Source organism: Anopheles arabiensis, chromosome 3 (assembly GCF_016920715.1).
Source record: "Anopheles arabiensis isolate DONGOLA chromosome 3, AaraD3, whole genome shotgun sequence".
Classification (NCBI taxonomy): Eukaryota; Metazoa; Arthropoda; class Insecta; order Diptera; family Culicidae; genus Anopheles; species Anopheles arabiensis.
Genome location: NC_053518.1, coordinates 86,011,020 through 86,038,141, shown reverse-complemented (window position 1 = coordinate 86,038,141; position 27,122 = coordinate 86,011,020). Strand labels below are relative to the sequence as shown.

The following is a 27,122-nucleotide window of genomic DNA, read 5'->3' as shown; positions in this document are numbered from 1 at the left end:
GGGGCCAAGTATCCTTCTGAGCATCTTCCTCTCGAACGCGGCTAGGAGGGTTTCGTCAGATTTGGACAGTGTCCATGTCTCAGAGGCGTATGTGAGCACTGGTACTATATAGGTACTATATAGTCCCAGCTTCGTCCGTCGCGACAGGTTCTTTGAGGTGAACTGCTTTTTCAGGCTGTAGAATGACCGGTTGGCAGTCAGCATCCTTGCGCGCAACTCAGCTTCCATACTGTTGTCGTTGCTGAAATTCGTCATAACTGTATAATTCCGCTGATTATAACAGTGATTTTTGCTCACTGAATTTGCAAATTTGTCCTGCATTGATTGCATCTTCTTATCAAATCTTCACAACAACCTAAAACTAAAACAAAAATCATAATGAACATTTCGGCACTGTTTTGTGCAAAGCAATCAAATCATCAAACGAACCAAAGTCTTCTTGTGTGCGCTGTATATATGTATATATTCCATTTGGTTTTTATTAACTGTATAAAGCAATAGTGGAAAATTGTTTAGCAGTGATCGAACGTGATCAAAGCTGTCTTTTGCTTTTCTATGTTTAAAGTGATTTCAACATCCCGTTGCCTCCGTCACGCATGTCCCCCTTTTCTTGTTGTCACCTGCATGCCGTACTTTTAATCCATTCCGCTTGTGCTTAAACGCGCGCTAAACCTTTTGCCTCTATCGGCTTCTATCTCTCTCTCTCTACCGCTGTACCACTGTTAACACCATTTTGCTAGTGTTTTTCACTCCATTCATTCCTTCGGTTCGGCATGGGCGGATGATGCTGCAACATTTGAGGCGCGCGTGTTAGGCGTATGAAGAGATTGAGCTGCCCACCGCAATGCGCAACTTCCTTCCTTTTTTTGATACGTTCGTTTTTTTTGTTGTATTTGTAAGATTGAGTGTTTGGGTGTAAAAATTAGCAGAGCTAGTGATTGGCCATTGGATTGAATTTCGATTTTCGGTTTTAAAACACTTCACCTCGCACTTCTCGCGCAGTCTGAGGAGGCAGGATCAAATAAAATCCCTACATTTTTGCGTCGCTTTCGGGTTTAACCGTCTTCGGTTTTTTCATATGAACCAGAATGGGATACACGGTCGAGTTTTGAACTCAAAAAAAGACAGTTGCCAATCGTTTGCCCTCAACGCGCTTGCTTCTTACTAACAATCTAAAATAAAATTAATAATAATAACCATAAAACTAATAATAATTAATAACATTTACCCATTACTACCCCTACCGATCTGCCGAACACGCGATGATCTCGCGCGATCACTGCAAATGAGCACCAGCTATTCCCCCACCAACGCCGCTCATTTTCTCTTTCTCTCTCTCTCTCTCTCTCTCTGTCTCTCGTTTTATAGCCCACAGCGACTTAACATTGTCTTAAACTTACACTTAGCTTCCTCAACCCGGTGCAAAGTGTCGCTGCCTTACGCGCCTACTACCTTAGCTCGTACTTATCCTGGTTCCGTTGTTTTGTGTGTGTGTGTGTGTGTTTGCCACGTGCTGCTGCCTGCCTGCAGTAAAGAGCTTCCGCCTGTGCGCTCCCTGTGTCTAATGAATCTCACTCGTTGTAAATATGTTGAATAAGTTTCGTCGAAAGATCGTCATGGGCCGCGCGCCTTGCCTATCAATGTGCCGGACCCAGCGGGGATACGGGGACATGATTTGGCAAAGTTAAATTACGTTACGCTATGATTGGACTGACGGCAAAAGGGGCTGATTGTTTGCGGGTTTTTTTTGCTCATCGCCTCACTAATTTTCGCATGAGTGAATGTGTTTTTCCTTGTTTTCTGTTGGCTACTCCGCTTTTAGGTCACACCTAGAACCTTACGGGAGAGCGAGTGAGCTGATTTTGCCTAATCTTTTTGCAGGTTAGGATGATGAAAATGAATCGATTCAGAAGCTTCAAAAGCTATCACTCAATTGTGTAGAAGATCTCTCTCGCGCTCTCTCTCTCTCTCTCTTTTTACAAGAACTAGATCAAAACGAACAAGCTAATTTAGCGCGTAGTAAAACAAACACGAGAGAAAGGCATCTCCGCCGGCGCCTATTGCCCTGTTCTCTCGCGTCTTCCCATCACTGTTTCGTTACCTTCCTATCTACTAGTCTAAGTAAGTAAATCACCGACTTGTGCGTGCAGCTCACCGTTGAACTGCAAAAGGCACCCGACTGCACCGAAGTAGCCCTCGTGCTCGAGGAACAGCGCTTTGAGCGTTCCCTTCGACCAGTAGTCCATCGCGTACGCGAGCAGCTTCATCGATATTGGGTTCACGCGCAGAAAGTTGCCCACAAACACCACCTGGAAATGGAACAGCATTGCAGTTAATATGCAAAAGAAGCCTTTTTTTATTCGCTTAGTCACACCCTACCTTCTCGATCTTCTCATTGCTCGCGCACATGCGCGCGATCGAACCAATGTTGTTGGTGATCGTCACAAGGATGGCGTGGGCTAGATCTTCCTTGCTAACGCTTTGCCGCCTTTCCTGTAGATGCATCTGTCCGAAGCTGCAACGGAAACACGGGGAGTGTTTTAATACGTTCCCAAACGCACGAGCGATTGCACTTACCTTGACGCGACCAGCTCGCCGGGCAGCCCGAACCGCTCGTAGTCGCCACCGTAAATGTCTTTCACTAGCTTGTCCACCTTCTTATGATCGCCCTTCGTCGCTAACTGTATTGCTTCCTCGAACGTTTCACAGCCGGTGAGCAGACAGCACAGGCCCAGGAATGTACCGCCGCCGAGGCTCGTGCCGGAGATGCGCTTGTAGTTGTCCGGGCCGCGCACCGCCAGCACCGAGACGCCCGACCCGACGTTCACCAGTATAAACGGGTACGGTTGGCTAAAGTCGAACTTTTTCTTCGTACTACTGCAAGAAGGACAAATGAAAGCAAAGAAAAAAACAGACACAAAGGTTAATATGCTACTGCTTTCCATCAAACAAAACAAAAAAGAATCCTCGCTTACCTAATTTCGTTGGCATTCTCCCAAAAGTAGCATTCACATTTGTTGTGCGTTTCCGTGAAGAGGATGCCCTTGATCAGCGCATCCAGCTCGTCGAACTTGGCCAGCTTCATGTTGACGTGCTGCCGGAAGTCTTCCTCGAACTTGAACGCGCCGCCACCGGTCGCGCAGACGGTCGTCACCAGCTGGGCCATGCCCTTCGATTTGGCGAGCTTCAGGAAGCTGAGCATCTCCGACGTTGGGAAGCGGATGAAGTGGAGCGAGCCGCGCCGGCCGCGTATCACCACGTCGTCCATCTGCAGGTGGCTGTCCCGGTGGCCGGTCTTGCCGTAGGCCGAGTTTTTCGTCAGGTAACGCCGAATGTTGCGCAGGATGCGTGCCTCCTGATCCAGCTCGCCCGGCGTGATGTCCTTCGGCTCGAAGTACACCAGCTTCGTGAGGGTGCCGCCAATGTCCATGCCGAACCAGGGCATCGCTGTTGGAGGATGAAGTAGAAGAAGAAGAAGAAGAAGAAGAAGAAGAAGAAGAAATACGACATGTTATTAGTAAAACAATTGAAACAAATGGACGAGATAACGGTGCAAACTGAAGCAAACGGAATAATCAAACGATCGATCATCAACGACTACCCAAACATTTTTGTAGGGATTTTGGACCTCATCACACACATACACACAGAGCTTATCGCTGACCCAGGCAACATGCCTTCACGCCTCAATCGCGCTCGGTGTTAAGGTCATTTTTGAGGTTCGATCGCATTCAACTCGAAGTGCCTGAGCTGATCAACTCGTCCAGCTGACCTCTGAGCGCATGCTACCGCGATCACGTGCTCGTGCTGGTGATCCTCGTTCGCGCTGCTTGCCGTAGACTCGCAGACCCGCAGAGCCGACGAAATCCGATCGATTTGAATCGGTTGATTAGATTATCGAAACGGCCAGTGAAAACGCTATAGCCTATAGCGCACGCGGCTAGCAAACGTAACCTGTTATCAGCAAGTTGCCGAAGAAAGGTCCAAACTTCAAACTCCATAAACTGCTCAACTCGCTGGCCCGGAGGGCTCCACACGCTCTCTAAAGTCATTATCAAGGACTCCGGGCTGCATATGCATGCATCGTACGCTTATCAGCAGCGACTAGGCGGCGTGAGCTAGGCGCGCACACACGATACACCAGCATCGAGAACCGGACAGCGCCTTTGAAACATCCGGAACACGGAGAACCGGTTTTGATTCACGTGTGTGTCATTGGAAGTGTGTCTCGGAGCACACGAGGCGAGGATCTGTTAAATCTGTGATCTTGTGTGAAAGAATCCGGTGGCGGCGGTGGGGTTATGCACGCGAATAACGCTTTGACGGAAGATGTTGGAGGGAAAAAGAAAGTGCTACAGCTGGAACGTGGCAGAGTTTGTTGATAGTTTGCAGAGCAGCAAGATGCCGAATGATTGATTTATGATTGATTGTTGGCATGTCGGAATGGTAAAAAAGGGAGAAAGTTTATGTCTGTTGGTGTCTTTTTTCAAAATACTTTACATTGTAATGGAAAGCAAGCCGATCGGTAGTGCACAATAAACAAAGAAGTTGAAAAGCGCAACTTTAAGAATATGAAAGTCCAACTTAGGAAGCATGAAGAAGCAATAAGAGGATGGAATAATACAGATCTTAAGAAATAAGCAACAACACGAACGAAACTATGCAAAAAAACAACCAAAAGATGGATGCAAAACTCTCATCCAGATGAGTAAAGTAGAATAGAAAAAAATGCAATTATGAAACGATGCTTACACACTGGCCCCTCAATGGAATGTTCCGACGATTCTGACCGGCTTTCGTCGGTCCACCGCGTGTCGGTGTTGGCTTTGTTGTTGCTGCTGCTGCTGCTGCGGTTGCTTTTGCTGCTCCGTGCGCTGGGTCGGGCCCCTTTCGCTTCCGCCGTTGCCGACTTGCGGGCGGTTCGTCGCTTGATGCGACGTTGTTTGCGCTGTTGCTGGCTTCCACCACTGTTCGCCGACGACAGGCTGGACAGTATGGAGGTAATGGACCCGGCCGAGGAATGTGACGAGTTGGCGGTGGCGGTACGCTGCAGATCCCGACCCGTGCGGCGCCGGGACTGTTGCGGTGAGGGTGCTGCCGCCGCCGTCCGACGGCGATGTTGCTGCACCGGGGAGGAGGACACTTTGGGGCTGGTCGTGGGGCTGCTGCTACCACTGGCGCCGCTTTCGGTGGACGACATTTTGCGCCGGTACGATGGTTTGCGCACGAGCGGACGGTGATAGTGGGAGGCGACCGAGTGGGTCGCGTACTGATGATGATGATGATGCCGGTGCGTGCCGTTGGGCGTGACGTGGACGCTCGGCACGACAGTACCGTACAGGATCCAGCGCGATATGGCACTAGAGAGCTGCGGGCCGAGCGGCGGCTGACTGCTGCTGCTGTCCAGCGCGTCCATGCGTGTGTGCGTCCATTGCTCGAGGGCTCGCTCCTGGCGCAGCCGGATGCCCCGCTCGATGTACGCGTTCAGCGCCACCTGTCGGTTTTGGGGTTTGGGTTAAAAGTGTTACTCGCGGGATGGATGGAAGAAGAGGGGAAGAAGATGAAACCAATCAACATTGTCTGACCGTGCGTCGGTGTGAGTAGTTTCGATGTGTTTCTTTCCGCTTCGAACAGCTAGCAGTAGCAGCAGTTACTAATACGCAAACTCTTATCGTTTACTAAGCCACATGTGGCTAGTGGCGCCCTCTTGCGCATCAATCTATTGCCTAAACCTCATTCTGCACGATTCTACAACATTCGCGATTCGATGTAGCAACCGAAATCAAGCTGTGAGCTTACAGTAGGTGTTGTTGCTACCTCTAACCGTTGCTGTGGATCAACTAAAACAACGCCAGGCGTAATCAATGAATCACTGCGCACTCGTAACACACCAAAAACCTCCCCCCTCTGGCGGTCCACTTTTATCTCGGCCTTGGTCATGCTGTTGCGCCTTTTGCATTGTGCAAAGGGTTGTTTTTTTGGTTTGCGTTTATCAACGCTATCGCAATGTTCTGATTACTTTTAACCCTAATTACGACTCCCGCACAAAAAAGGAGCAATGATTGGTGATGGATCTTATCATCAAAAAAAGGCTGATTTGCAAAAAAAAAGATCCCTATTGGCACGCGGGTCAGTGTAGTAACGACGATAATGTGATAGAGACACACACAGACACACATAAAGGCGTCCCAAGAGCGTCCAATCCCAGACGGGTCAATGGACAATCTGTTCCGCGTCCACACGAGTTGCGTCATTTGCAAACGAATTATTTAGCAATTAGCGTGATGTTTCATCAAACAACATAACACTCTCTCACCAGAGATGATGATGATGATGGTCATGGTGTAGTGCAAAAAAGGTGGGCCATATTGAGACCATAAAAAACCCTCCTTCCCGCATATGATCACTTTGGGACTGGTGAAGAAGCCTTCGGGGTTTTTTTGTGTTTACGAAATCAATTGACATGACCAGGCATTTGGTCAAGGTTGGGAAAGCACTGGTTTGCACAGGTGTGTATAGGTAGTGGGTGGCTTTATGGGGAGGGGGGGATACTCTTTGGTTAAAGAAGGCTATAATAACAAAAGCAGACACAATTATTGACCATTTTGATATTTTTATCGCGATGCGTTACTGTTGTTCGGGTCGGGCGTAAAAGGTAACAGTGCTAAGTGCATCGAAAACACATTGATGTGCACACGCTGCAGCCTCGTTTGCTCTTGCAGCGTGTAGTGTGTTTTTGCTTCAGAAAATACTTTCAGAAATAGGAGCGTTTCATGATTTTTCAGTAAGAAATTGATATTTGCCAATTGAAATGATGTCATCGCTACACACAAAGCAATGTACCAAACTATGTGCTTAGAGGTTTTATCGATTATTTCAACCTGTAAAAGTATAAACAATTCCATGATTCATTTTATGATCATTCAGGTACGATCATGATGTATGATTAAACTCCTTCAGAACACTATAGAACACTCCTTCAGAAGAAGAACACACATATTTTGAAAGATTAAAAGAGTTTGAAACCATATAAATCTCCCAAATTTCTGGAAGGAATCGGTAGGAGATGTATGTATCTTCAAAAAATGAAACATTCGTGGATCTTCAAGGATTAACAAAATTAGCAAATCTTACCCATACCCGCTAATAAGAAGGCAATGGGTGTAAACTGTCGCATTCCATCTCAATTCATTTATAACGAGATCTTCAAGATCGTCTTCAAAAATATGTTATGTCCACCAAAACAATTCCAGGTACAGCTTAACTATCGAGTTTTGGAGGAGATTATCAACCAGTAGTAGATTGTTACGTTGTTTTGTACTTTGATTTATTGCTTATTTCAGACATTTCCTTCCTTTTTTGTAGTGATAGATTATATAACGATCACTTAGGATTACTAAAGATCTTCTGAGATTCATCCGTCCCTAGCGATTCCTCTTGGACGTCCCATGAATATCAACATCTGAGATTTAGATTTATTGTTTCGCTGTAAAGATTCATCCGGATTTCTTGAAACAATATCAGAGTTTTCTATCGCTAATACTATATATTCCATTTCATTGCTTACACATTTTGTGTATAAATAAGGACTAAGTTTCTTCCTTAAAACACAAAAGAAACACTTGTGACCTCAACACAGAAACAAAGATAGTCAGTGATCATATGCCGCAATCTTCTCCTTTTCGTATTTATCATGCAAAAAAACATCCTGAACTCCGTCAAAACATTATGACGCACTACCCCGCCATCAGCCCACGGCTTGTTTGAGGAGTTTCTCATGAAACAACAGGCACGGCAGACGTTGTTTTATCACTACTAAACGACAGCCACGAGCCTCATAATTCCGGGTAGAAGTGGTTGGTTGCCTTTTTTGCGTGTGCTTTGCTACGTCGTACCGATTTGTTTACCAATTTTGTGCGATCAAAGAGCTATCTCGTCTCGAGCATGGGGGGAGTGTTAATATTATCCATAGCCCGGCGGCATCGATGAGACAAGGGCCCGCGGGAAAAATGGCTGCTGGCGAAAAAATGACGCAAATGGACAACCCTCCCGCAGCAAATGGACAGGGGAGGTGGATTTTTTGTGTGTGTTTTGTGTTTGTCTGTTACAAGCGTCAGAGCGCAGGGAATAATTACCGATGGAAAGATACGCGAGGAGAACGCCGTGTACAGGAAGTGGCCATTCTCTTCACCGAGAGGCCGCGATCATTTCCGTGTAAGCTACCACCTGCTGCAGCAAAAAAACACACACACAATGTCCGCCCTGCAAACGGCTTTTTTGCAAATGTGTGATTTTAAGCTTACACAACAACAATGCCCCTAAAGGTTCTACCAGAAATTGAGTAGAACTCAGCATGGCTTTGCTAGGCGACTTGCAACAAACGCTTGCGGTTGAGTTGGGCAAGCTAAACGACAAAAAGGGACGTGCACTTCTACCCCTTTATTTTACATTGTGCGAGGTCAACCACTGTGTGGACAAATGGAAATCAGTTGCGAGTTCAAGTCGCGATGCCCGCGCGCTTTCATTGACGGTGTGCTTCAGTAAAACACGGCTGCCAGGGAGCGATGGCAACACCTTGCCAAGCAGCTCATCATCAATATTCTGAGATGGGGGTTGGACGGCTTAACTTTCTCACCTCTTGTCGCAAGACTCGCGTATAAAGGAGGTCACAGGCTTACGTATTTTGCGTGTGCCGTCTTGTTGTGCCCGTGTGTGAATGTGGCGATGTTTTACATTTTATCAACTTATCGGTACAGTGCATTAAAAACTTAAAACTTAAAATAAAACTTTCCAGAATGTTTAAGTTACAACATCACATCGATTACAGCACACTGTTTGGTTAGTAAACTGAGGACCTAACTCTTGGAGTGTGATCAGTTCTTCAATGAATCATATTATTCTGATGTTTTTTTTTTCTTTATTTTTATAGAGACTTTGAGCCGATTAGCATCATTCGGCTCTTATTAGTCTGATGTCGTTTGACTCTTACAATATTTTTTCTTCAAAAGATCTTCAACAAACTGTATTATGAAAGGATTTCCAATGAAACATTGCGGAAATATTAAATTTAAATACTATCAGGACGGACGGAACCAGAGGACGCAAGATACAAACAAAACTCTTTTATCAGACATAGTTTACATTCCAAACTTTTTGTAAAATCAAGTCCAACGTCCGTTTCTAAATCTGTTTTCAAACAAAGATGCTCAAAAGCGATTTTAATCTTAATCTCGTAAGAGCATACCAATGGAGTCTTACAAGCTGTATGACTAGCATGCTTGCATGTAGTGGATATAGTAGTGGCTCCGGACGATCTAATCCACTATTTAATCCTGGATAACTTAACACTTCCAGCACACGAACGATTCTATAATAGCTTAAGTCAATAAATCAATTGTAGCTGATAGGGTCGTAAGTAGTATTATGACATTATTCCATCAAGAATCAAGGAAAGTATGCCAAGTGTCTCAGATGAAGTGAGAAACCATATAGGTACCTCTTCCGGGGAGTCTGTTATACTAAAATTAATGCCATCCTTAATGATCTTTTGTTCCAATTTCAAGTCTTGGAACTCAACTGATAGCAAAATGTGAATTTTTCAAAAAAAAACTTAATCATACATAACTCATCAAGCAAATGATGCTAAGGAAATGAACATGAAAGACCGCACCACTGCTAAAAATACACTCTGATTCCGACAACCTTTGGACGTCTTGTGGTTGTACTCACTATTCCAAATTAATAGTCAGCCGTTCTAAAATCCCATTCCCTGTTCATCTACATTCCAATCAAAACAATAGTACGTACACCAAACACATTAATATTGGTCCCTCTAATAATCCAACAAAACCATCTCCTCTTAGATTGAAGCCTGTACATGACATGCCCGGTAATTATAGAACACAAACTTTCTCTCTCTTCCACTTCCAATCGCAGATGGAACTTTCCAGTTCAACCAGTATGTCTGTCTGTCTTCATGGCGGTTGACCCCCTCCGCGACTTGGCCCCGCATCAAAAACAATCAGGGTCACGCAAGAAAATGAAATTAAACCACTACCACAACATCACCACCAACCACCCGTGGGTTTCGCTAATCATTGGCAAACGGTTGGCGCTGAGTGTCGGTCTCGGGCGGCAAGCCTTCACCGCGGGCCCCTTAAAAAAAGCCCTCCCAACCCCACCAAAGCCAGCATTGTCCGGCAAAAGACAAGAAGCAAACAAAACCGATGGTGGCGCGACTTAACCCCCACACACACGCGCGGGCACACATATACTCGCAGAGACATGCACTGATGATAACCTTCGCCGAAGAGAGTCACACATCAGAGCCGGCACACCACCGTCGTTGTGGCCCGCGGGTGTGTTCGTTTTTTCGCGTCTGGATTCGATGCGATGGAATCGGGCATGAATTGGCAAATCGTTACGGAGCGTCGCCGGGAGCCGATATGAACGAGAAACGCCGCAAAAGTGTGTGTGTGTGGCGCGGGGTTTGTTGTTTTTATGAGCAAACATGAAGTAAAAAGCTTCCAACAAACTCTCTTGCAACCGACCAACTGACCAGCCAAAGCGTCTATCAATCGCAAGTGGTGTTTGCCGTGTAGCTTCTAGGCTTTTTTATTGCAGTAAATCTTACCAATCAGCCTCTTTCATCGACAGTGTTTTGTCCAGTGCGCAAGTTAAGGCACCGACAAGGTAGTGAAGTTACTGTTGTGCTGTGCTTTGTCGCTTTGTCAAGGCTAGGTGTATAAGGGGCATAATGGACATGGTAAGAATTGAACAGCGGCTGAGACTTTTCTTCGTTTATTAAAACGGAAAGACGCAAAGGATTTTAAACAAAAGTTTTGAAAAAAAGCTTTTATTTCCAAACATCTATGTTATCAATTATAAGTATAACATAATGCTCAAACACGCATTGAACTTTTAAAATATGAATTTGATAAAGAGCTGTTAACGTTCTTTATCCTTTGTGCCAAACGTTGATACCTTTTGGGTAAAGTAGACACCACCAAACATGAAATGTCAGAACAACGGTGAAATTTGAACTATCACCATAAAAATCAATTACTATTGACGGTGTTAAAATTGTTTACCTTACGTATCATTTGTGTCATATTTTCTATTTTATTATTCTTAAATGTAGATTTCTTAATCTCTGCACATTGATGGGGACTTTCACAATACTAGCCATGATGTAAGCAAGAAAGCTGTAATTTGGGCTGTGTTTCCAATTTCTCTGTTTGAAAAGAGTTATAAATACATTTTGAAACATCGATGACAGTATATTTGCTTGTTTGGCATATGGTTTTGTATGGAGTGTTGGCATAATTTCAGCCGCATACTGTCAAACTCCAGACAAAATAAAAAACAACTGGCTAGCATCGTGCAATCCTCTAATATCAGATTGCTGAATAAGGATCTTTGATAAATTACAAACATTTAATACAAAATACCTACAAAATCGTTGTAAATACTGGAATGTAGAACTTGAGTGCGTTTTACCGGTGTAACATTGTCGGTAGTGTGGCCACTTTGCCCCCTAATACCCGCAAAACATAAAAAATGTTGTTAGAGGCAACAAAACACCTTCCAAGACGTAGTAGTAGAGCATATACACAGCCCCCTTGAACAACCGCCCTGTGGGGGGTCGCCACCACAGGTTCTACTTGACCGTTGTCCGATAAATGTGTTTTGCCGAAGCGCCAAACTACCTCGTCGTAATTGATGTTTGTGAGGTACACATGCACACACACACACAAGCAAGAAAGCTGCAATCTTATTGCGTATCTTAATCTTATCTCCCCCGGTGGAGTGGAGAGATTGCGGTGGCGCTGGCTTATATTTGGAAGACGAGAAGTCATCCTTCCTACAGTACGAAGGTACGCGTCGGAATGAATTATTGGTTTGGGAAGGTCAAACAAAGGTTGCGAACTTTGACCCGCTATAGCCATTAACTTACGTTAAAACAATAATCTTGAAATGATGTCTAATTCCAAAGAGCTTAAGACATTCTAGACATTCTAGACATCAATAAACCAAAGCGATGTTCTCCAATACAGATTTCCAAAAGGAGGATCATTATTTTGAATTCTTGAATGATCCCCAGATGGATCGTTGTGGACGTTGTTTACAGGTTTCGCTAAGAATAGCTCTTTCGTTCTTTACTCCCTTCAAGAACAAGAACTCGTATCCAGCAGCCGGTCGGGGGCAAGGCAAACATCTGCCAGAATCCGGTTTTGAGGCATTCGATTTATCAACCGGCTAGACTAGAAAATAACAACAAATCTCTCCCAAAGCCGCAACCTTCCTCCAAACCACCCTGGATATGAGAATGGGTGCCTACGACACGGAACTATGGTTGAGCGAACCGTGTTCGAGATCATACGATCATCGCATCCTGTTCCTGCCGCAACTCGCGATAAGCCTTCTGCTAGCTTGGTTGCACGAAGACGGCGTTTCACGATCACGCACATTTAAAAGCAAAAAAATGCACTTCAAAGTTAAGTCTCATGTGCACCGGCGCACCCTCCAAGGCCCGCTGCTGGGCAAGTGGTGAGAGAACTAGAGTAATGAACTGAACTTTGCACCGGTCTCATGACACGCGACATTGACGGTGCGTGTGTGTGTGTGTTTGTGCGCGTGTCATGGCTCCCACCCCGTCCATTTCCATCCATCACAATCACGGACCGAAAAGGTCACACCGACACACTTCCGGTTTTCGGCCGTTGTTACGACGACTTTTGTTGCAGACTTCATTTCACCGTGTGTCCACCAATCTCGGATAAGCGAACTGTCCCCGATCCCCACCCCTATCTCTGTATCAATTCGTTCGCTGATGACGATTTTTGCGCGCTGACCTACAAAACTCCTGAGGAGACCCTCTGTGTGTGGCTTAAGCGGCTATAACGTCACGCCGAAGGTGTGTCTCAGGAATGTGCCGGCACGATCGCCAAAGGTCTCCTCTCTTACTTATCGTACCACCACCACGGGCTTGTCACCAGTTGTTACTTCACCACTACACAGCGGGGCGTTTGGAACATTCGCGTGCAGTTTAACACGCTCCAGTTCGTTCGTTGTTGCTGTCTGTGTGTGTTTGGATTGCCGCACGGCCTTTGAACAGCGAAAGTGCAACATACCGCACTATTCCCCAGGTACGTGTCGTGTCTTGTGTCTTTGGATGATCGCAGCTTGACCGCACGAAGAGAAAACACCCGTCGTGGAAGGTTCGTCGGTGAGAGAATGACTTTAAAGTGAAGTGGGCATCATCATTACCCGAAGAAAGGTAAGACGCATAACAACAAGGAAGCGAAGTCGGGCGACCACCCGAAAGATCCCACACTCTCGCAAAAGAGACAGACACACGGGCCCGCAATTGCTGAGCATTCCGCACGCACGCCCGGGCACACTCTAATGCGGCGTTCGTGGTGGCGCTAAAACCACCACTCCTTCCCCCATATACCAAGACAGGCAGCAGTTGTGCGTTGTGGTTGCAGAAAAAGTACCGCCAAAATCGGTTACACAATAGTTTGCTGTGCTGATGTGCGGTGGTGGTCGAAGCGAACCGTACGCCACGCAACAACACCGAGTTCCACCTGAGAGGAGATTCCATGGGTATATGCGCTCCTCCTCTCCGTAGTGGTAGAGTACCTTTGCCGTGATCTTCAAACCATGGCGTGATCGGCAAGCGTGGCCGAGAGTGTTAACAGACACAACCAGCTATGCCTGCTGTCCACCACTCCCCCCTGAAGATTATTTAAACATGAAGTTGGGGGCAGAGGCGTCGGGGTAGCAACACGCCAGTTTCGCGATCTCTACCCCATGTGAGTGATGATCGCACGGCAACTTCGCCAAGTGTCCACACACATTTTTCGCAACCCTGCACATTAGATACTGCTTCTGCTTCAATCGTGTCGTTGTGGTTTGGAGAGATGAGGTCTATCCTCGCGCGTTGGTAATAGAACATCCGATTGGCAGGCCACGTTTCCTACGATACTACTGCAGCTGCTGCTGCTGCTGCTGTTATCACGAACGAAACACACACGACACATCGTACGGCAGGGCATGCATGGTCGGGAGCTCTTCTCAATTGAACTGCTTGATTGACACCTACGGTGAAACTGTGAGAAATTCCTGCCGCACCGCACGAAACAGTACTCAGCTGCTGCTGCCGCCGTCACTACCGAGACTTCCCGCTTTTTTTGCGAAGCGGACAGAGGATGACCTCGGAAGGAACAGGAACAGACACACACACAAGCACACACTAACGGTTTCTGTCGGCGACGACTTCTTTCTCTCACCAAACTCAAACACGGGGTTGTTAGAACCGCGAATTTCACCAAACTTTGCGCGCTTGTTGTATCATTCGCCGGACGACTTTACCACTTGCCAGAAATCAAAAACCGCACAAACACGTCACAGGAGCAGCTCGTTGATGCGAACGTGGAGTGGCGCGTGATCATCCGATCTCTATCGCCTGATACACCCCTTCACCAGCAGCACACGGCGTTGCATAGGGCGCTAGTTTCGCGGACCGTTTTTCAAAAACAGCGTTTGACCGACGTTATGTGCTGGGTGCACGCGTCAAGAGCGTCGTGTGGGAGAACCGCGACCGTCCAGTGGTTAATAGACACTGAGACACGCCGCTCGGCTCTGCGCTGGTTCGTACGAGCGGGATTCTCTTCTTTCCACCGCGGCGCTCTTTCGAGCGCTGCGCTGCGCTGAGCGCGCTGAGACTTGTGGAGAAGAGTGTACAGCGCCGATTGGCGCGCTAAGCGGCTTGTACACTAAGCGGACGCAAAGTGGTTCATTCCCATGCCGACCGTTCATCCATCGCGGTGGCGGTGCGAATGCACTTCGGTGCGTGACTTTTATTCCCAGTGGTAACGCTTCGTGGAAAATAGTAACACAAATGTTGTTGAGAAACGCTTCGATTTTTGTAATTAATGTGGGCAAAATGCTTTCTATTTTAATTACTATAATATTTTCAACCGCTGCCGCTAAATTTTTGCGTTAAGTCATTAATTTTAGGACACGTTATCATAATTTTTTGTCTCTAAGGCATAGATTTTTAACTGAATTTTTAATAAAATTTTTTTAATTTAAGTCAAAATTTGAAATTAAATTTTTTTTAATAAAAAGTATTAAAAAATAACGCTTATAGGCCCTATTACATTACCCGTATAATTCCAGAATTCATCTTTCGTTGACCCGATTTGATAGAAAAATCTGCCTCGCTAATGTAATAACACCCTCGAAATTACGAAACGGAATTTTATGTGAAATTCATCTTTCTATTTAAAATGATATTTCTTTGCCGAAGGAGTTATTTTTATAAAGACACTTGCATATCTGGTTTATGTGTATCTTTCCAAAAAAAAAAAACAGTTTTACTTTTTGATCGTGAAATTCTTCGTTTTGAAAGATTCGACATTGGTCTAGACCAGGGGTCTCTAAACTTTTCAGCTCGAGGGCCGCATTGCTTCAAAAATAACTATGTTGAGGTCCATTTGACGCTACCTTTAAATGATGAGTGAACGTTTAAGTCTCGTTTTTACAACAAAATACTAACGATACTTGTACAGTTTCGTGATACTAAAGCTTGATTTTTGTCTACGAAAAGTAAAAAATACATTTTTATTTGAATAAGTCATAATAACGTAATATTTATATTAACTCTGGCAAAGTCATCGTGGGCCGCATTATAAGCTCTTGAGGGCCGCATGCGGCCCGCGGGCCGTAGTTTGGAGACCCCTGGTCTAGACCAGTGGTCGGCAGTCTTTGAATACATGAACGTTTAGAGCCATATGCGGCACGCAAGAAGTACTTTGTCGATCGCTGGTCTAGACCAATTCATTTTTCCTGACAAGAAAACGGAGTGTGACGTAGCAGTTCGATTCTAAATGCCCCAATGTGATAGGGCCTTATTACGTCAATTTTGTAAAATTAATGTAAAGAACTTTTCTTAGTAAAGAGCTAAAGGCATAAACAACGAGAATTGACTAAATCGTAATTACAGACATAGACATTTGGAATGAATCATACTTTCTGCTAGAATAAATATTCAAGCTTAACAGGCACAAATAGATGCATTAGAATCAACCATTAATGGGCACTGACAAACAATGGTGATTGAGAGCTTAAATTCAGTATTACACTAATTCTCGCTGATTCGACATTGACTTATACACAAGCTTCTTATATTAAATGTAAAAATATTACCTTTTATACAGAAAAATAGTTTAATTTGCCAATCGTGTAGTGTTGTTCATATATTTCAATAAGCTATATGTTTACTGAAAAAAATATTCTCGCAGGAATGTGATTACCGATTAATGCTGAAAATATCATAATACAGCTTGTTGTGAAATAGTTGTACTCAAATACCCTAATGTAGTTTTTCACTTCCACACTACCTCGGCTTAATCTAGAGTATATGCGCCTTAACAACTTAACATTATGCTCATCGTAATTGTTTTCTAAGAGGCTACTGGAGCTGATTGGTCCCCTAAAGATCTTTGCAGATACATGAACAAAATGTTCCATCAGACAATTTCGTTAATATAACCTTCTAGACGCCATATGACACAAATACTCTTGATCAGGTTGCTCATCCCTGGCAGAGTGAAGCGCCTGAATAGAGCTGCTCAAAGTATTTGCTCAGGGGCGAGTAATGATCGGCACTTATTATCTCGCCGAAACAATGCTCATTCATTCGTGCTAGCCAGCCAAGAAACATTCCACTCTTTTTCAAAAACAAAAACATTTCCATCGACAGCCGGTTTGCTGATAAACGGTTTCATATACCTTAAACCTGTATTTTGCGCTTAATGAACTTTTGCATGTAATAAACAATAGGTATAATAAATTAGTGAACATATTTGACGTTGATAATCTGTTACTTTATCATCCAGCAAAGGCACATTTTATTGCGCTCGAGGGTTCATGCCCCGTCCTGTGCAAAGAGTGATCTAAACTCATTAAATCATCACAAATTAATAAGCTCACACCTTAGATTGACGACCCGATAAAGTGCGATAAAGTAGCACAACAATGGGGGGAGAGCAAAGCATATGACGAATGCATTAAGCAAAGATTGAAAGATGATAATTATTCTCTAATGTGCTCGTGCCCTTCCACCACCACACGGGTGCAAGCTGCACAGAGCTCTCTGGCCGCGCGGCCATTACTTTTCGCTCGCTTTTTGCACTAAACAATGAAGCTTCCCGCGCCCACGAAGTTGGCAAACACCCGCGAGAGCACGCCCCGGGAGGGTGTGCGTATCGTTCTGTGCAGGCCAAGCAAGATAACCAACCTGGTGATAACAACAAAACACTGTGGGGATGGCTTAAGAGAAGGGAAACCAGCAGCTTCCTCTCGTTCCGCTGAGGGGAGTAGGCAAGAGTGGTGTACGGGACACTTACTTCATAAGTGGATGTAATTTATGATTTTAGCTTATCAGCGAGGCCGGGGAAACGAAGGAAACTGGAACGAGAGCGGACTTATATTTCGCATCATTCCAGTACATTCGCTGCCCGTAATCTGTGCAATAGCTGGTTCGCAATACAGCCACACGAATTGTGCTATCCACAATCGGTTGGCTGCTTTCTGAGCCGAGTGGGTTGGCTCGAGCCTAGGATTTTTGCCACGTGCCAATAACGCGGTTCGAGGGAAGCGAGGGAAGCATTTGCAAAAGACAGATCATCAATTATTCTTTCCGCCCTTCCCGCCGTAGCGTCGTCGGTGTCTGTCGTGCTTTTCGTTATTTGCCCGCTGCAACGGCGGGTCGGCATTGTCAGTCGCAGTGGAAAAAAGCAATTAACACGACCGGCTGACCCCAATATTCTGTGCAAATGCCCGCTCTGTGCACACGACCGATCATCAAAAGGTTGGCATGAAACAAGAAACGAAGGAAAATGAATCCAATTGCAAAGAGCGGACTTTCACTTACCTTTGCGTATTACGGACGAGCTTCCTGCCGACTCACTGCTGGCCATGGCTGATGAGTGTCCAATACTGTCCTTTGGGCGGATGTGTTCTAGGTCACAGCGCGATCGGCAACAATTGGCTCGGGATTTTTTTTGGGGACGGTTTTGCAAATCAAATAATGCCCACGCACATTATCCACTGCAGGTCGGTCTCCGGACGGTCTATTGTGCAAAATACTTTCCGTTGCGTGATTGGATTGAGAATAGCTTAGGCTTCTCGCTACTTTAAATCTGCTCCATCCGCCGCTCCGGATTACGTTTTGTTTCAAGCGAGGCTAATCGAGAGTCCGCAGCAACGGTGTCTGCTTTCTTGCCACTGATTGCCACACCACTTTACCGCCAGACACATTAAGCAGTACGGTACACAGGTAAACAAACCCTCTGCTGCAACCGTGTCCAACGTATCACAAGACTGGCGAGCGACTGGGAGAAAGTTTCACCGTGTGCCGTGTGATGTGCGCCTGTTGGCCGTGCCGTGGACGCCACGATGGGGGGATTTTGCTCCCTGCTTGTTTTTTTTCCTCCAGTCATAAAACGGGTAATTTTCTTCGTTCTGCCACCGTGTTCACCGCGCGCGACTGCAGCACTCTTGATGACTGGCTGTCCACCTCTCCCCGGCCGGGAAAGTGGTCGGTAGCAGCGGCTACGGGCTGACGGTTTTGTGTCCGCGCCACTCTCTAGGCTGGCCCACTGAACCGAAAATTCGTCTCGCTGGAACGAACAGTTCTTCAGTCTTCTTCACCTCTTGTTCGCAACACGTAACACATTTTCTAAAATGCACAGGGTTTAGAACTGTTTAGCCGTGTTTCTGTATGTATTTTGCAACAGCAGCAATGATTGTTGTGACAGGCTGGCTGTCACGCTGTGTCTATGCTGGTGGGTTGAACGGTTGAAGCCGCGTTATCACAGGGTGGTTGGAAGATAATCAAATTAAATCAAATTTTGTGGTTTATTCGTGAATTTTAATGTCAATAATAATTATTCGAAGCAATTTTAATGATTTTTGAAACTAATAAATGGAATATAAATATTAGAAAGATAATAAAGTCTTCAAACAACATGGAGCAACCGGTTTAGAACCGTTTCGAGGCATGTTTGAACCGGTTGAGGAACGGAAATTCAACAAAGCGGTTTCATCCCTCGGCACGGTACACTTTGCTGTTGTTGTTTTGCACTTGCTACACGCATCAGGATGGCAGAAAACGAAAATGCTTGCAAGCAAATGGATATTGCTGTACAGCGCCACCGGAAGATGTTGCATTACGTGACCAAGAAGTGTGTTCCCCTGCTCGAGAGCAGTAAGTATGAAAAGGGAAAACCCACTTTATTGTAACTTCCCTGCAAGCTGCCATTCTTTTGCCTGTCCCGTAGAGCTGAAAGAGGCGGACGAGAAGTCGTCGGAATGGAAGGAACGAGCACTGAAAGCGGAAGGAAAGGTGGCACTACTCGAGCGGCAACTGGAGGAAAAGGCTGCCCAGTCACAACACTACAAAAAGTTCGCTTTCCCTCCGATAGAACCTTTAACAAGTCGTGCTGCCATTATCAACCGATTGCTTCCGTTCCGTTGCAGATTTTACGAGGGGCAGTACCAGGTGATGATGAAGATCGGCACCGTGATGGGTGAGATCGTGTGGAAATCGTTCAAAAGCCACTCGAACGTGAAGGTGTTGGTGCAGGCACAAGACTCGATGCTGAAGTACTGTGCCCTAGCGAAGGGCATCATCGATTCGTTTCTGCTGGCCTACGGTACCAGCCTGCCGCCGCTCCATTCGCTCGAGCACGTGTTCGTCGTATCGCTGCTCGGGTCGATCACGAACTTGGCCGCGTTCGTGGAAGGGCGTGCGTTCCTCGCCCAGCAGGAGCTGGTGGTGGAGTTGCTGAAGCGGATGGTGCTCGATCAGGACCGCTGGAGCTATCCGCACTTTCGCTTCATCAAGCGCATGGTGCTCACGTTCGCGTACAACATGTCGCTCGAGGATCCGGTCGCGTTCGTTATGCTGGGCGAGGAGAGGCTCGTCAACAGTGTGCTGCGCTGCCTGAGCTTGCACGATCCGACCGATGTGGTGGCAGCGGCGGTGGCCATCATCTATCGCTTGCTGAGCGTAACGGTGGAGGCAGGAATACCGTCATCGCTGTCGGAGAAGGTAGGAACGTCGTAAAACTATTTAGTGAGAAGTTTTATGCTTAAGCTTCGTTTTGAATTCCAGATCCCGTGGGCCATGATCAAAACGATGAAGGATTCAACGGACGAGCAGCTGGGAGAGATTGCGACCAGCCTGCTCGGCGTGATGGAAGTATCGGTAGGCAAAGGATTTTAGATCAATGAATGAAAATCCTGTTTTGTACTGAAATAAATCATAGAATGAAGTAGAATTGTCGTATTAAAAAACTAACATCACAATTACGGTTTGAATCGCGTAGTTTTAACTGAACGTGTCCGTTGATACTGGTTGCATTTTTTGTGTGTGCGTGACAGCTGTACTGGCTATTTGCTTACAGCGGTACAACCGGTACCAACCGGCGAAACGTCAAACTTTGTAAACAAACCATCCCAAAACAAACTAGACCGTCCGCACGTGCGTCCACGATGGCTGGTAAAGCGCTGTAAAATCGTCGTTTATTGCGTGTAAATGCTAACAGAACCTTTCCCTCCACCTTTAGATCCTTCCTCGTTCCTGGCAAAGCTGGTCGCTCCACGCTACCGGCATGAAATACTGGAGATTGCCAACAGCAGTGTGGACCTTGGGGACAAGCACGTCATCCTGAAGAAGAACAAAGCGAACGCGGGGAAGCTTACGCAAAAGAAACTTTCGCGCAGGGAAATCAAAGAGCTTGGCCTGTACACCTTACCGCACGATACGATTACGTACCGAGATGGGTTGAAGCTACACCGGATGTGGCTCGGCTATTACGATACCTTCTTCCCGCCGGGAGAATGTCCGGATGTGACCGAGGCGAGATACAACACGATTGTGTATGTACCGGAATGGGGGAATGTTTTTAGTGCTATAAGGGCATATTCATCAGTGTTTCCTTTTTCTCTCTGTCTCTCTGTAGAGCAAGCTTACTGAAGGCGGATTATCATGGAGCCAAAATTCACATCGTTCGATCGAAACAGCCCAGCGTGGTCGGCATGAAGGGCATCGTGGTACTGGACACGAAAGGAACCTTCAAGATGATTTCGAAAGACAACAAACTGCGAAGTGAGTAGTAACCCGTTCAAATAGCTGATGGTGTCTCGTATTCTGTTTTCTCTAATTCGCTTTTTGCTCTTTTAGCAATCCCGAAAAATGATTCCCAGTTCGAGGTGTTCCTACAAGATAAGGTGATAACGATTTTCGGTAAACATCTCAACGCGCGGCCCGCCGAACGGTCGGTGAAAAAGATGAAAACATTCGCCTTTCCCGATCTGTAGAGGGAAGTGGAGTTAGGTTTAGAAAGCGGAAGCCATTGTGTGATACAAATTAACGTTCAATCGAATGTGTGCACTAATATGCATCATCAGCTGGTACAATGAATATAGAAATGAAAAGATTGTTAAATAAAACCATGATTATGGAGAAGCTTCGACATGCTGCCAAGTACGACAAGTACGGAAATCGATTACGGAAATTAAACTTTAATTAACCACAGGTGAGTGGAAAAAACTGTACAAACAACCTGAAAACTATTAATTATCATATCATTTAGAAATAATCGTTTAAAATCACTAAATTTCATCTAATTGCTGTTGGATTTCTATCCTGAAATTCCTGTTGGATTCTGTTGGTCTCGGATCAGTTAAAGGTAGCTTTCGCTAGAGTCCAGCAGATGACGCACTGGTTACGTTATTTTTGAATTTTGCTGTGCAAAAGCGGTTGGACGTTTGGTTTGAATTAAAATTTTATTTAAATGCGTATTATCATTTCCAATTTTAGCTTAATTTGTTCAATTTTGATTATTCAATTGTGTTTGTTATAAACAAAATTAACTCAAGCGCATATGAATAATTATATCTTTTTTTTTTACTTTCTTCTCCCAAATTGTCATACTCGTCAGTACAATTTGATCATTTTTCTTGTTCGTTTTTGATAGAACTTGATTTTCTGAAAATAATTTTAATGTTTATCATTCTCTGGTACATAATTAAATTGATTTTAAGTGAAGTTTGCATATTGTTACTTTTCATGATAATGAGAAGCTATCGTTATGATACAAATAATTAATATAATTTCTAAAATGAATCTAATTCATTTGTATTTTTTATATTAATTCCAACTACTCGGATATATATCCAAAAACGAACATCCGAAAAAGAGACACATTTAATCTGAATAACAACATAATAAATACCAAACACATGGATCAATCGTACCAAAACAAAAACCTATATCTGACATTGCGAAAACTACGCATTTCCTTTGTGGCATTTAAACACATCATTGCTACGTTCTTGCCAAGCTGAATGTGGAACGGTAGTCTCCCCTATGATGTGTCACCATTCTCCTCGCACCCGCAACGCATCGCTCACCATCCAGACGCACACCCAGCTAATGGTCATCTTCTGTGCCGCTTTAGCAAAGACCACCCAGGTACGATGGTGCACGCTCCGAGATCAACGGTCCCTCCCGGAGACAGCGGCAGCAAGGCGGCTCAGGTAATGGCGCCGGCTCCGTATGATTCGATTGTGAATCCATTTTCCACGAAACGAAACAGCCCGCCGCATCGCATCGCTATCGTGTGTTCGATCGGCCACACGGGTCGGTGTACGGTGGTTCCGCGCCCGGGCGACGAAATTGAGTTATGCTTGGGCATTAAAATTTTATCCTTCATCTTCCGTTTAGAAAATTGAAAAGGGGATTTGCCACTTTGAAGTAGTGAGCAATTTGCTCGCACCACACACACACACACTGGCGCGGGAGTGGTGGTGTGAGGCTTTTAGTGGTACTTCCGAGTGGGCACGAGCGAGTGCTCGATGGCTCGACGGGAAGTCATCATCGCCCCGGACACACGTATAAATCCCAGGTATCGCAATCAAACGGTGCCAGGATGTGCCATCGATTAGGAAAGCAGCCAAACAGCAGCGTAGTGTCACCCGTGTCCCTGTCCCTGGAGTCCTGGATGGGTCTGACACATCGTTCTGCCCGTCATGCCCCTTTCCGAGCATGTCGGGAATGGCTGTGTCTCGTGTCCTTTTGCTTGTCGCCATTTCCTCCAGGGCTATTTACCGTACCAAGGTTTTGGACACACACACACACACAGAGGGACCATCGTACACGTCGGTGGATAATGTAAAGCCGTTATTATTATTTTGGATCATCCCTTTGAAGGCTGGCACCCCCCGTTTTGAACGACTACTTCAAAGGGAGAAAACATTGTATCCTCGGCAAAGGACTAGAGCTTCGGTTTTGAGGATGCGTTGATGAAGTGAATGCGTTCAGCACGTTCCCGTTTGGTTGCTTTTTACCACTGCAAAGGGACCTCGGATGGCCAGTCTTGGGCGAGTGACACTTTAGCCGTTTTTTTGTTATTGTAGGGGACTTTTGAAGCATTGGCTTTGGAGAAGAAGAGTCACAGATCCGGGGTTTTCAGTTCAGGCTTGTCCAAATCCAATCACACCGTCGGCGCAGCTCCGATTCGAGGATCAGCAGCAGATGGAGATTATTAATTCCTCATTAAGCGTCCGCATCTTTGGAAATGCTTTCCTCGGGAGCAATTAGCAGGGTAAAACGGGGCAGGTACGTTTGTAAGATGATATGCCGCCGCTGCTGCTGCTGCTGCTGCTGCTGCTGCTAGGAAAGTATATTAATACACAACGCGCCGCACTTACCCAGAAGGATTGATAGGAACAGGGATTTTAACCAGGGAGGGAGTAAAAAGGATTTGACATTAATATGCTGCTGCAAGGCGGGGAAATGAAGTTTGAAATCGTACAGGAGGAATCGCAAATTGAGCTGCAATTAATTTTTAATAATTATTCAGTTCGGAAAAGTCGTTTAAATTTGTATAAAACATAGCGTGGGTTAATACATATTTGATTATGCTTTTTATATTGTTTGAAGATAATTTGCTATCTTAAAATGGTATTTGCAAATGTTCATGTTAACGAAACCTTTAAAAACCACATTTATTTTATTAATAATTCAAAAATTCGAAGAAGGCGCCAATAAAGCTTGGATTGAAGTTTCATTCGTTTCATTCGATTTCATGAAAATGGTCGTTTTAAATGGATTTTTATGAGCATTAATCAATAAATTTGAATGCTTTCGAACATGTTATTCTTGTGTTTGGGGGATGGTTTTTTTGCAACAATACATACACTTGCTACAAATTTGGTTTGGATGCTTTTGGTGCATTTGTCTTCATTGGCTAAGAAACCAACCTTTCAACTAGTTGCCGTCGGCTGCGTTGCCGGTAGTGTTTTGAATGCGCACTATTTTTTAAATTTATTTTTCAAATTGAAATTGAGGCCTTGGTATGTTCGAGAACAGAGATTATTTTGTGTACTGCACGGTTAACCTGTAACAGTCTTATTAATAAATAGCTTCCCTAAACCGGAGCCGACTCGATGGTTGAATGGTAAGGGTGCCGGCGCGAACAAGGTAGAATGTGGTTCGATTCCCGTCACGGAACGTCACGGATGACAAAAATTAGAACATTTAGACGTTTAAAATGACAAATCAAGATAAAGAAAGATATACATATTGTTTTATGAATTCGCAATTAAAACTTAAAACGGCAATCGCTTAATTATTTACTTAAATAACACTAGGGAGAAAGACAGTGCTTCAATATGTTCACAAAATGTTCACATTGTGGTGGTAATAAACATCATAGGAGTGCGATGCTTTTTATGTTTTTGTAATGACTACGCACAAGTGCTTAGGCAACAATGTAAAAAAACCAGAAACTATGAGCTCTTGTAAAATAATTACCACACAAAGCAAAGGAATGTCAGAAAGGACAAAAGCGAAGGCTCCAAATCGGACTTAAAATAAGTTTAATTGTTGTGGTTTTAGATGAGTTGGGATTGATGCTATTTTTAAAACAGGTTATCATCGGTTAATGATGATGAACCCCTACATTAGACGATACAGGTCAAGCCAACAAGCCACAAGCCAACCGTAAAGTTGTGTTTTGGTGTTTTTTTTTGGATAAACATTAATGCTTAAAGTTTCACGACTTGCCGAGAGTCGTCAAAAAGGTTATAAAAGGATTAGCACTTTTTATTGCTGAACAGTATGCTTTAAATATGTGAGAAATCGTTAAGGTTGGATACGCTATAAGTCCCACTAATTTAAGCATTTTTAATGAGAATTTTATTGCATGGTTCTACATTACATTTGAGGACATTATTGTGAGAGCTTTCTACAATGAAAATGGTCTATTTTTGTGAGTTAAGTTATAATAAATTGCACGCAGCTTGTTTCCCCATAAAAGGAAAGATGAATCTATTGTCAGGAATTTTCACCCTCATATGTATTTTAGCTAAAAAAAAGGAAAATATGCTGACGATAAACAACCATCCAGCCAAAACCTCCATCAAAAGCTACCTTCAGTCGCTCTATTGCGGCAAGCTAGGCCGCCACCTAAAAAAAGCGAAAAAAAGAAAACTCCAAACTGTCACGGAAGGATGCGCCCGTAAATTGAATAGCACTCCTGGAATCCGTGAACTCAACCGTGTGCCAGAGTACACGATACGGGACACAGAGTGGAAGTCCATTTTTTTTTGGTATCGCACCATAAACCACCCCCCCCCCCCTCGCAGCCCACCAACTCCCAGCCTGTGCGAAGGATGTGCTTGGCGCGTGTGTATTGGTGTCGGTTGTGTCACCATGGCAACACACTCAACGTGTCAAGCGCTCGGGTGTTCGGTTTGGGCGATGCTGCCTCTGCCGCTGCTGCTGCCATGTTTGCTTAGTTTGTTGGTAGTATCTCTCGTTGCCTGCATGCTTCCTGCGGGATTTACTCTGCGGGTATATAGGCGCCATCTAGCGGTGGGTGCGGTGCGGCCGGCTCGACACCGACACAGCGACGCAGCAGCAGCAGCAGCAAAAAAAGGAAAGTGTACTTTCGGCTTATTCGCGGCAAAGGTGACTGCGATGGCGCCGCGTCGCATTTATTTATCTGGTAAATATTTTAGCACAGCACAACCGTCAAGCGGGCGCGACGAAACGCAAAAGAGCAGCAGTAAATGTTACGCGAGACCGTTACGCAATAGCAGAGTCTCGAGCAAGTTTGACAAAACTGTTATTGGAGGTGTGCGCGTTGCTTTTGCTGGCTGGTGGTAACAGTCCAAGGATAAGATTTATTGATAGCATAAAATTACGATAAAGCCTTATTAGGAATAATTTAAACAGAATTTTCCGATAAAGTTTATTGTCAAAACATAAATTTCCATTAAAAAAACATAAAAATATGTAAAGTTTAATTAGATTCATATCTGAACATACTGCGGAATCAATCTCTGTATGCGGAATGGACGATTTTGGCTACAATTGATCACTTCATAACAAAATACAAAAGAAACTTAGAAATATAACATGATAGAATAATTAATCTTAATTTTAAGTTTCTTGTTGGTTTTTGGCTCGGTTTTGTGATCCAGTTTGGGTTTTTGATTCTTGATAATGAATGTTTACTTAATCTGCATTCTAAGATTTCAGAAATATTGGTTTATTGTGTCTCTCTTTTAATTAAACTTTTCATATGAAGAGTTATTCTTCAATAAATAACTATTTACTATTAAATAACAATCGAACCATTAATTAATTAATAATTAATTGATTAATTGATAATTGATTTAAAATGTATTTTATTTGTAGATTTATGAGTTTATTACTTTAATTTGCCTTTAAATGCTGTATGTGTAATTGCATTGCTTTATAATATATAATTTCAGTGCAGTTTTAACTATCTGTTTTCGACTGCTCATAACAACTCTCATTCCTTTAATTAGCTTTCATATTAGAATTTAATAGCTCTAGTATGAATTTATCGTTCTGTTTCCGTTTGATTGTACTATTTATTTGTCAATTCATTCATTTCTATACTTGTTCTGTTCTGTTTACTGTTCTTTGCTTAATTTCCTTGTTTATATCATTTTGTATGAAATTTTATCGTCTTTTTATTATTTCTTATAAATGTTATAGTTACCAGTGT

The 27,122-nt window shown here is 44.4% G+C and overlaps 3 protein-coding genes across 5 annotated transcripts; 2 read left to right on the top strand and 1 right to left on the bottom strand.

Moving 5' to 3' along the window:
• Positions 1 to 434: 434 nt before the first annotated feature.
• On the bottom strand, positions 435 to 18,726 carry LOC120900150 (pantothenate kinase 3). Of its 3 annotated transcripts, none has more exons than XM_040306776.1 (6): positions 17,945 to 18,726; positions 4,753 to 5,494; positions 2,976 to 3,447; positions 2,578 to 2,877; positions 2,380 to 2,515; positions 435 to 2,309 (listed from the first exon to the last, which is right to left on the bottom strand). In XM_040306776.1, exons 2-6 carry the CDS (start codon positions 5,414 to 5,416, stop codon positions 2,118 to 2,120), a joined length of 1,764 nt encoding a protein of 587 aa, XP_040162710.1. In that variant the 5' UTR covers positions 5,417 to 5,494; positions 17,945 to 18,726; the 3' UTR covers positions 435 to 2,117. The 3 variants fall into 3 exon arrangements, with proteins under 3 accessions (XP_040162710.1, XP_040162709.1, XP_040162712.1); XM_040306775.1 differs by lacking the exon at positions 17,945 to 18,726 and adding an exon at positions 14,108 to 14,655; XM_040306778.1 differs by lacking the exon at positions 4,753 to 5,494.
• Positions 18,727 to 18,839: 113 nt separating this feature from the next.
• Positions 18,840 to 20,348, top strand: LOC120900151. The gene is made up of 4 exons (XM_040306779.1): positions 18,840 to 19,279; positions 19,353 to 19,476; positions 19,552 to 20,125; positions 20,189 to 20,348. The coding sequence occupies exons 1-4, from the start codon at positions 19,174 to 19,176 to the stop codon at positions 20,297 to 20,299; spliced, it is 915 nt and encodes a 304-aa protein (XP_040162713.1). The 5' UTR covers positions 18,840 to 19,173; the 3' UTR covers positions 20,300 to 20,348.
• Positions 20,349 to 20,449: 101 nt separating this feature from the next.
• Positions 20,450 to 21,580, top strand: LOC120900152 (ribonuclease P protein subunit p29). Its single transcript, XM_040306780.1, has 4 exons — positions 20,450 to 20,575; positions 20,643 to 20,955; positions 21,039 to 21,184; positions 21,260 to 21,580. The coding sequence occupies exons 1-4, from the start codon at positions 20,569 to 20,571 to the stop codon at positions 21,394 to 21,396; spliced, it is 603 nt and encodes a 200-aa protein (XP_040162714.1). The 5' UTR covers positions 20,450 to 20,568; the 3' UTR covers positions 21,397 to 21,580.
• The last annotated feature ends 5,542 nt before the right edge of the window (positions 21,581 to 27,122 follow it).

Coding starts and splice junctions, on each gene's coding strand:
- LOC120900151 (XM_040306779.1), top strand. CDS start 19,174: ATGGCAGAAAACGAAAATGCTTGCAAGCAAATGGATATTGCTGTACAG. Junction 19,280..19,352: donor TGTTCCCCTGCTCGAGAGCA/GTAAGTATGAAA, acceptor CCTGTCCCGTAG/AGCTGAAAGAGGCGGACGAG. Junction 20,126..20,188: donor CGTCATCGCTGTCGGAGAAG/GTAGGAACGTCG, acceptor TTTGAATTCCAG/ATCCCGTGGGCCATGATCAA.
- LOC120900152 (XM_040306780.1), top strand. Junction 20,956..21,038: donor GCGAGATACAACACGATTGT/GTATGTACCGGA, acceptor GTCTCTCTGTAG/AGCAAGCTTACTGAAGGCGG. Junction 21,185..21,259: donor GAAAGACAACAAACTGCGAA/GTGAGTAGTAAC, acceptor TTGCTCTTTTAG/CAATCCCGAAAAATGATTCC.
- LOC120900150 (XM_040306776.1), bottom strand. CDS start 5,416: ATGGACGCGCTGGACAGCAGCAGCAGTCAGCCGCCGCTCGGCCCGCAG. Junction 3,448..4,752: donor TTCCATTGAGGGGCCAGTGT/GTAAGCATCGTT, acceptor ATCCTCCAACAG/CGATGCCCTGGTTCGGCATG. Junction 2,310..2,379: donor GCAATGAGAAGATCGAGAAG/GTAGGGTGTGAC, acceptor TTCCATTTCCAG/GTGGTGTTTGTGGGCAACTT.